The sequence below is a fragment of the Strigops habroptila genome, chromosome 20, assembly GCF_004027225.2.
Source record: "Strigops habroptila isolate Jane chromosome 20, bStrHab1.2.pri, whole genome shotgun sequence".
NCBI classification, from domain to species: domain Eukaryota; kingdom Metazoa; phylum Chordata; class Aves; order Psittaciformes; family Psittacidae; genus Strigops; species Strigops habroptila.
Genome location: NC_044296.2, coordinates 5,312,084 through 5,321,304, shown reverse-complemented (window position 1 = coordinate 5,321,304; position 9,221 = coordinate 5,312,084). Strand labels below are relative to the sequence as shown.

Below are 9,221 nucleotides of genomic sequence, written 5' to 3'. Positions count from 1 at the left end.
GTTCCCAGGGGTGTGCAGCTTCCATAAATTTCTGTGATTGCTGTACTTGTAGCCCCCCAAAAAACCCCAAAGCCCTATTTTGAATACCAGAATGGTGTCACTGTAACAACCCAAGTGTCACTGGCACCTTGGAAAGGACCTTAAAGCTCCTCCAGCTCCAACCCCTGCCATGGGCAGGGACACCTTCCACTAGAGCAGGTTGCTCCAAGCCCCTGTGTCCAACCTGGCCTTGAGGTCTCCTACCCTCCCACTCAAAGCAAGACAGACAAGCTGATGATAAAAGCTCTACCAAAAGCAGACCACTAAAAAAAGGAGTTTCCTTCCTGATGGTCTGAAATCTTTCATCTCGGCCCCAATGATGTTTCAAAAGCCACTCAAAAATGGAAAATCCAAACTAAATCTTTCCAGACAGGTCAAAACCTTCCACTGGGCTAATGCTGAGCTGGTTTGTCCTGGGCTGCCTTGGGAGTTCACACACAAAATAACCCAAGTCACGGCAGTGAAGATGAACTGATGTGTTTTTATCAGAAGGGAAAGTTGTGTGGAAACAATCCTCCACCAGTGCTTGATAAAATCAGCTCTCCTGGAATCTGCTGATGTCAGTTTATTGGCATTTCTGCATCCAAAACCATCTGGTTAAAACCTCTTGGGCAGCTCCTGTGACTTGGCTGTACAACAGCCACTAGAGAGGGACAGAGACCTGGGAGAGTCCTCCTCTGAAGCGGAAAAGCAGCAAAGGGGCCTGAGCGTGAGGGGCTGGGGGAGCCAGATGGGTGGAGGAGAAAACGACCCCCCAAAAGGGCTCTGCTTGACGATGCTGGTCCATCCTCCGGGAGCTGCAGGAGGCATCAGCTCTCCTGCACCCTGCAGCTTGTGTGCTCCAGCTGCAAGACACAGCAAGTGGAAAAGGAAATTAGGCAGCGTGAAGTGCTTGCTTCCAGAGGTGGACAATCAGCATTTGCTTCCCAGACGTGGGACTGGAAGGTGCTGGACGATGCTGTTGTCCCCAGGACTGGTTAATGGACTGTGGCTCATTCAGTGATAATGGCCCAGGGCTGGGAAATGTGGACTCACCCCCAGCTTTGCCTCTGCCCTAGGGCAGGTCTCAGCACTTTCCTTCTGGATTTTCCCCTGGGAAGTCAGACTAACACTTTCAGTGTCATGTTAAAGACTGGCAACGTCAGAGGATGCCTGGAGGAGGATGTTCAAATCTCACCCAGAAATAGTGTCTTCCAGAAATAGGGGGTCATTTTGTGCTCCCTTCTTAAGGCATCCCAGAGAGATTTGCTTTCAGAAAGTGCCTTTCCCTCCCCTGAAAACACATCCTGGAACAAAGAAATCTCCTCCAGCAGCTGATGAAGTAGCTGGGAGGGGGCAGGAAACCCCCACAACCAGTTTAAAGCCAGGAACCAAACACAAACCCTGAAGGACCTGCACTCGAGGACTGGGACAGGGTAAGACCAGATCCTGTTTAGAGCCAAAGCCCAAGACTGACTTAGTCAACCTTCTCCCCCTCGTCCAGCTCGTGCAATGGAGATTTTAATCCTAATTCACTTGGTGAGGGAGAGAAAAACAGAGATTCAGCAGATAAACTGGGCCAGGCAGGACAGTCTGTGCCTGTTTCCTTCCAACTGGACAGGAGTAATTGCTGGAGGAGCCTCTGTCTTTCCTCTCCAGCTCCTGAGCCCCTGCCTGGGCCAGCCAGGGTCTGCCATGGGGGTGGCATGTCCTGGCCTGGAAGTGACATGGCAGCAAGATGTGGGCCATATTCCCTCTCTGCATCTCTTCCTTAACAACCAGACCATGTCGAATCCCAGCATAACAGAGGTTTTTGCCCTGGGAATTTTTCATGGAGTTAAAGCTTGAATAGGGAAAGTAAAGGCAAAGCAAGACTTGGTCCTGTAGCCCCAGGCCGGGTCCACCACCTGCCCTTCCACAGAATCACAGAATCCCAGCCTGGTTTGTGTTGGAAGGGACCTTAAAGCTCCTCCAGTTCCATCCCCCTGCCCCGGGCAGGATCACCTTCCACTAGAGCAGGTTGCTCCAAGCCCCTGTGTCCAACCTGGCCTTGAACACTGCCAGGGATGGGGCAGCCACAGCTTCTCTGGGCACCCTGTGCCAGCGCCTCAGCACCCTCACAGGGAAGAGCTTCTGCCTCAGAGCTCATCTCAATCTCCCCTCTGGCAGGTTAAAGCCATTCCACTTGTCCTGTCCCTCCAGGCCCTTGTCCAAAGCCCCTCTCCAGGTTTCCTGCAGCCCCTTTAGGCACTGGAGCTGCTCTAAGGTCTCCCCTTCAGGAGCCTTCTCTTCTCCAGGCTGCCCCAGCCCAGCTCTCTCAGCCTAGCTCCAGAGCAGAGCTGCTCCAGCCCTCGCAGCAGCTCCGGGGCCTCCTCTGGCCTCGCTCCAGCAGCTCCACGTCCCTCTTGTGCTGTTGCCCCAGAGCTGGATCAGGACTGCAGGGGGGGTCTCCCCAGAGCGCAGCAGAGGGGCAGGATCCCCTCCCTGGGCTGCTGCTCACGCTCTGGGGGTGCAGCCCAGCACATGGCGGTGTTGTAGGCTCAAGCGCACACTGGAGCCGGGTCATGGGGAGCTTCTCATTGATCAACGCCCCAGGTCCTTCTCAGGGCTGCTCCATCCCCTCTTGTTCCTTCCTCCATCCAATGGCACAGGTAGGGCAGATGTAGTAACTCCTGCTGATGTGGGAGATGCTGCCTCCATCACCTCAGCTGGCTCCTCTGTCTGCATGGAGAGCCAAGAGACCAGCCACAGCAAATCATTTGGAGGTTCCCTGGGGGAATATATCTCCATGAGAGCCCGTGACACTGGCTCCAGCATCTGAGAAGCCCATGCAAGTCACAGCCCCCTGCCCAAGAGAGAAATGCTGAATGATCCCATGTGAAATTCCGTTCCCCAGCTCCCTGGTGTAAGAGCATGTCTCTGGAAAAAGTGCTGCCATGAACATTTCATGTTCCAAGACCTTTTTTTCTCCAAGCTAATGTGTAACAGCTCAGGTTGTCTCCCCAGAGATGGGGCCTTCACAGGGTCAAGTGCAAGGTTCACAGTGTGCACTCAGAATAACCTCTGTTTGCCCTGTGCACTGAAACCGAGATGGAGGAACAAATCCTACCACTGAGGCCTTGACCTGGTGGAGCGAAGAGCCCAGACCCTCATTTGGGGAGCCTTGGACAGGAAACAGCACTTTCCGTGCTGGGTGGTGGGTGCTGGAGCCTGATGTTGTGTCTACCCCCGGCAGCAGCTCCCCCAGTAAAGATGTTGCAGCTCCTCACATTGGATTTCCTTTCTGTTCCCTCACAGATGGACTTTCCTGCACACCCACAATTACTTAATCCTCAAGTGTATCTTAAGCTCAGTTCAGCAGAGCCTCTACTCCTACTTCAACGTACCTTTCTGCACAGGCACCTCAGGTTCAAAAACCGCTGCTGTGCCCCCCAAATACTTCTTCCAAGCTTTGCTGCCCTTTCTTGGGGGCATAGGATCAGCTGGAGGATGCGGGGGGAGTCCGAGGGTCCCCGGGGGTGTCCCACTGAGGTGCTGCAGGGGATGTTCATGCTTTTGTTTTGCAAATCCCTGCAGGAAATGGGGGTGGGAAGGTGCTTGGGCAGCTGCTCCTCAGGGGATGCTGCTTGCTTAGGTAAGCACAGCTGCACACATCCAGAGGTGGGGCTGAGCTGCTCCCATTCCTCTCTGAGTGACCCATCTGCTGCTCCCGGCTCAGGATCTGGGAGGGTGACACAGGAGCACCCCCAGCTCACCCCTGGGCTGTGTCTGTGTGGGGACAAGGCTGGAGCCGAGCAGCGCTTGCAGTGGTGCTGCAGCAGCACACTGCTGGTGCTTCAAGGGAAAAGTGTAACCTGATGATGAGGATGAGGATGGTTGGACGGGGCTTGGAGCAACCTGCTCTAGTGGAAGGTGTCCCTGCCCATGGTCCCCCAGGACAGCAGGCACAGATGGGTCCTGCCAGTGGCTTCCTGCAGCCTGGAATGTGCCATTCCTGCCTGCTAGCAGTGCTGTGGGGCAGGAGGAGGAGGGGATGCTCTGGGGCAGGCTGTTGTTTCAGGCCAGGGGGGCATCACTTTGTGTTGCAGACACAAACCCCAAACCACAAAGGAAGAACAAATCCCTGTTTTTAACAGGCAGAGAGGGAGGAGAAAGTTAAGTTAAATCACGTTAACCCAGGAGTAAGGAATAGTTGATAGGAGCAAGCTGCCTCTCTTCTCCCTCTCGCTGGTCCAAGGCATCCCCCTTTTCCGAGAGGGTGCACTGGGTTTATCTCTAACTGCAGGGACTCACAAGGCAGAGAGAAAAGTCTGCTTTGGGCAGAAGCTGCCTCCAGCCACTGCAGCCCTCACTGGTACAATGTCCTCACCTTCAGAGCCACCAAGACCACGCTTGCACTATCCTGGCCCCCCAGCAGTGCAAGTGCAGGGGGGAGCAGGGCTGGGGAGCTGAAGGGAGAGGCTCCTGCAGGACCCCCCCCAGACTGTCTGTGCTCTATGTAAATGTGACAAGGCCATTTATTTGGGCTTTGTTGAATAGAAGCTGTTTGAAGCAGCTCCTGTAGAAGTGAAGCCTTCTCCAAAATGGTTTGCAGCTTGTAAATTAAACATGGGGGGCAATTCGCAGCTCCTTGGGCTCTGCTGTGCAGCTCCAGGCCCCTCCGTCTGCCCCAGCATCCCGGGAGGCTGCGCTGGGATATGGTGGGATGCGGCCGTCTGGCACAGGCTGGGGGGTGCACGCTTGGAAAGTGGGGAGCAGGAGTCAAAGAGGAGGGGAAAACTGGTGCAATGGTGGGGCAGGGAGTTCTCTGTGGCAGCCCCAGTTATCCTGCAGGACATGCTGCTGAGCTGGGAAGCAGAGGGAAAGGATCCAGAGGTCAGGAATAGTTTCCTCTATCAGTTAACTCAAGCCTGTCCTTGCCTGTTCTGGATAATTGACATCCCTTTCACCCGCCAAGCATTGGGTTAGAATAAATCACAGACACCAACTGGGCAAGTAGCCTTCAGGTTATCTCCTGTTGTGTTGTCCTGGAACTCTTCGGCGCTGCTCCGTCCCTGCCAGCAGGCAGACAGATGGACAGATGAATGGTGCTGGCTCTGCTCCTGCACCTTCCCCTCTCCGTGCCAAGCCTCTTGCAAAGCCCATTCCTCTGGGCCTCATTCACAGGCAGGTTTCCTATTCCCTATAGGATCTAACAGGCCTTTCTAGTCCTGCTCTTTTTATCTGGTGCACTGGTTGAGTATCGTATCATATAATACTAATTCTTTCTGTTCAGTCACATGGGATTAAAAGAAATGACAAATGTAAGGAGCAGAAGTGCACTGCGCCAACACATCCACCTTCAGCAACCTGCTTCTCTGTGACTGGGACATAAGGGCAAATGAATTGGCTTTTATCCCAACATCCTTTTTTAACCCATTGTAGGGACAGGCCAAGGGGAATGGCTTTAACCTGCCAGAGGGGAGATTGAGATGAGCTCTGAGGCAGAAGCTCTTCCCTGTGAGGGTGCTGAGGCGCTGGCACAGACTTTTCCCAGAGAAGCTGTGGCTGCCCCATCCCTGGCAGTGTTCAAGGCCAGGTTGGACACAGGGGCTTGGAGCAACCTGCTCTAGTGGAAGGTGTCCCTGCCCGGGGCAGGGGGTTGGAATTGGAGGAGCTTTAAAGTCACTTCAACCCAAACCAGTTTGTGATTCTGTGACTCTCATGATATTTCATTTTTATCAAGTGTTCAGGAATTAGCAGCAAATGTCTTTTAGTCCCCAGGAAGCCAATTTGCTATTAAAAAGATAAAACACCAGTTTAATTTCAGTTTGGTTCCTCCTGCTGCTGGGTTCCTGCTGCAGCCGCTGCTTCACTCATGGATGGGGACACCGGTGTGACACCGAGCCCCCCGATGCTCGGTGCTCCGGCAGTGGCAGGACAGGGATGGGACAGGGCTGCTCGTCTCTGCGGGGCTGCGCTGCTCCAACAAAGGTCCTCCTGTTTGTCCCATTAGTGCCATCATTAAAAACCAGTTAGTCTCCTGGGGAGAGCAAATGCAGCCCACCCAGGGCCTTGCAGAGGGGCTGCACGGGCCCAGACCCCCGGGTCCCCCCCCCCCCCCAGCCCCGAGCTGAGTCACCATCCCCTCCACTTGTGTACTGGGTCTAATTGGTGCAGAGCACCCGGAGCCCAGCTTCACACCTTGTTAGCATGGCCATTAGCTCTCTTTACCCTCCTGATTGCTCCTGCACAGGTTTGACTCCAATCCATCTTTCCAGCCAGTTATAAATGCAGCTCGGGGGAGGCAGAGGGCAGTGGAGCTGGGCAGGGACAGCAGAGCCATGCTGGGGACCATCCTGCTGCTGCTGGCACTGGCCAAGCCGACGTGCCCAAGCCCAGCTGGAGCAGAGAGCCAGAGAGCTGAGGCGCTGAAGAGGCTCCTGGAAGTCTTTGGCATGGAAGACCCTCCACCCCCCCCGGCTCATGTCAAGCAGCCGCCCCAGTACATGGTGGATCTATTCAACACCATTGCCAATGCGGATGGTGTCACCAAGAATCCCGATATCCTGGAGGGCAACACGGTCCGCAGCTTCTTGGATAAGAGTAAGGGTTGGGGGGTCCCTGAGGTGCTGGATGGGGCTGTGGTTTGTCTCTGCTCCTCAACCCGGTCTCTCCTCCAGCCCAGAGCGAGGAGATGCGGTTCCTCTTCGTCCTCTCCAGCGTGGCCAAGAGCGAGAAGATCCTGACGGCAGAGCTGCACCTCTTCCGCCTCTGGCCCAGGGTCACTGACGTGCCCAAAAAGCACCACTTGTGCCAGGTGAGGGGGAGTGGGATGGGGCAGGGAGGGGACCTGGGATGGGGACATGGGGATAGGGACATGGGATGGAGATGGGGACATGGGGATGGGATGAGGATGGGTACAGGATGGGCACGGGGGTGAGGACAGAGATGGGAGCTGGGATGTGCCCCAGGCTGTGCGTGGGGCTGCCACCGGCACATTGCAGTCACTCACCTGCAGCGGGAGCATGGCCTGGCTCTGGAAATTCCTCTGACCAAGTGCCATCGTATTGCACAGAGGATCATGATGAGTTATTAAACATCATTCCAGCTCGTGCATGCACCAACCAAAGCACCCGTCGCTTCGGACAAACCCAAGCTGCCAACTCCCCCGTCTCCTATTTTCCCTCCAGCTCCTGTGCCCGGGGTCTCTCCTTCGAGCAGTTTATAACCCCCTTTGCTGCCTCCCCAGGTCAGTGTCTACCAAGTGCTGGAGAGGAGCGAGGTGGCCGCGCCGGGGAGCAGGAAGCTGCTGGCAGCCAGGCTGGTCCCGCTGCAGGGCTCAGGCTGGGAGGTCTTTGCCATCACCCAGGCTGTGAGTTGCTTGTCCCCTGGTCGGGGTGGGGGGGCACAGAGGGGACCCTGGGGTTGGGTGCAGGAGCTTGTTTTAACCCTTTTCATCTCCCAGCAGCTCTTCATGCTCCAATGCAATTTCCTATCTGGAGTCTCTGCAGACACGTGGAGGGGTGCAGCCTCTGGGATGGGGGGGACGGGCTGCCAAGAGTGCTGTGGGGCTGCTCCATCCTGCCCCAGACTAGTCCCACTGTTCACTAGTGCTGGCTCCCGCCTCGATGTCCCTTGAGCCCCAGCACAGCCCCTTCCCATGGCTGGGACGTGGAGTGTGGCCAAGGAGGGGGGAAATCAGTCCCAATTCACCCCTCTCCATTGCTGACTCAGCATCAGCTCTGCTGGCCGGGCACCTGCCCAGCGCGGAGCCTGCCCCAGTCTGTTGTGCCACAGTGACACTGGTTTGGTCCCCCAGGTTCGCGACTGGACTGAAGATGAAAGCAGCAACCAGGGTTTGCTGGTGACAGTGCAGGGGCTGGGGGGGAGCCCCTTTGAGCCCCCTCCGCTGCAGTTCGCATCTGGCAGGGACCACCATGAGAGCAAGAGGCCCATGTTGGTCCTGTTTACGGATGATGGGCGCCGGGGAGCATCTCCCTCCATGGCCGGCTTCCCAGGTGGGTCTCATGTGCCCTGGATCAGCTCCCTTGGTGCCACCATTCCCCCTTGTCCTGTCCCTACAGGCCCTTGTCCGAAGCCCTTCTCCAGGTTTCCTGGAGCCCCTTTAGGCACTGGAGCTGCTCTAAGGTTTCCGCTTAAGGAGCCTTCTCTTCTCCAGGGTGAACCAGCCCAGCTCTATCAGCCTGTCAAATCCAAAGCTCCTTCTCCAGCCAGAGGGAGAGGGCATCTCCTTTCTGGTTTAGTCTGTGCAGATGTAAATCTGCATTTTACTCACCCTGATGAGTGTGGCCGATGGGGCTGTGAAGTTGGGGCTGGTGCCAGGCTGTGACCAAAGGGCTCACAGGCAAAGCCTGCAGGAGGGGTGGGCAGTGGGGGCTGCACCACGTTCTCCCTCCTCCCCCGCGGGTGTGGTGGTGATGGCATTGGGTGCTCCTTTCTGGCAGATTTCCAGCCTCAGGCCCCCGTTGTCCCCGCCAAGCTGTCGGTGCCGCGCAGCACGCGCTCGCTGGACCGGCTCCAGCCCTGCCAGAGGCATCCCTTGTCTGTGGACTTCGAGGAGATCGGCTGGTCAGGCTGGATCATCTCACCACGAGGGTACAATGCTTACCACTGCAAAGGCTCCTGCCCCTTCCCACTGGGCGAGAACATGCGGCCGACCAACCATGCCACGGTGCAGTCCATCATCAATGCCCTCAAGCTGAGTGAGGGGGTCAGCAGCCCCTGCTGCGTGCCCGACAAGCTCTACTCCATCAACCTCCTCTACTTCGATGACGATGAGAACGTGGTCCTCAAGCAGTACGATGACATGGTGGCCGGGAGCTGCGGCTGCCACTGAGGCAGGAGGAGCAGGGAGGTGGAAAACCACCATGGCAGAGGCTGCTCCTGCTCCCCCCAGAGCATCTCTGGGGGTCTCTGTCCTGCAACACCCACTAAAGGAGATTGGGGTGAGCAAAGCAAGGGGGTGCCCAGCTCTGCCCTGGCTGCTGTCACCCACGGGGAAGGCTCAGGACCAAGCCTGGATTAAATCAACCTGAAGAAGCCTGAGCAACTCGGCAACCCTGGGGCAATCTGCATCTCAGGGTGCAGATTTTGCCTTGGCAGAGGCTTCCCGCAGGCTGTACCATATGTATATAGCAAGAGCACTAATATATGAGAGAAACTGCCTGTACAGTGTCCTGTAAATGTCTGTACATTTCTGC

The 9,221-nt window shown here is 56.3% G+C and overlaps 1 protein-coding gene across 1 annotated transcript; it reads left to right on the top strand.

Annotated features, from left to right (window-relative positions):
- Positions 1–6,341: 6,341 nt before the first annotated feature.
- LOC115618139 (bone morphogenetic protein 2-like) lies at positions 6,342–8,857 on the top strand. The gene is made up of 5 exons (XM_030509377.1): positions 6,342–6,603; positions 6,681–6,817; positions 7,250–7,372; positions 7,820–8,018; positions 8,466–8,857. The coding sequence occupies exons 1-5, from the start codon at positions 6,342–6,344 to the stop codon at positions 8,855–8,857; spliced, it is 1,113 nt and encodes a 370-aa protein (XP_030365237.1).
- The last annotated feature ends 364 nt before the right edge of the window (positions 8,858–9,221 follow it).

Excerpts from the sequence above, each read along its gene's own strand:
- LOC115618139 (XM_030509377.1), top strand. The coding sequence starts at position 6,342 with ATGCTGGGGACCATCCTGCTGCTGCTGGCACTGGCCAAGCCGACGTGC. Across the intron at positions 6,818-7,249 it reads AAAAGCACCACTTGTGCCAG|GTCAGTGTCTACCAAGTGCT; the intron begins GTGAGGGGGAGT and ends CTGCCTCCCCAG. Across the intron at positions 8,019-8,465 it reads CTCCATGGCCGGCTTCCCAG|ATTTCCAGCCTCAGGCCCCC; the intron begins GTGGGTCTCATG and ends CCTTTCTGGCAG.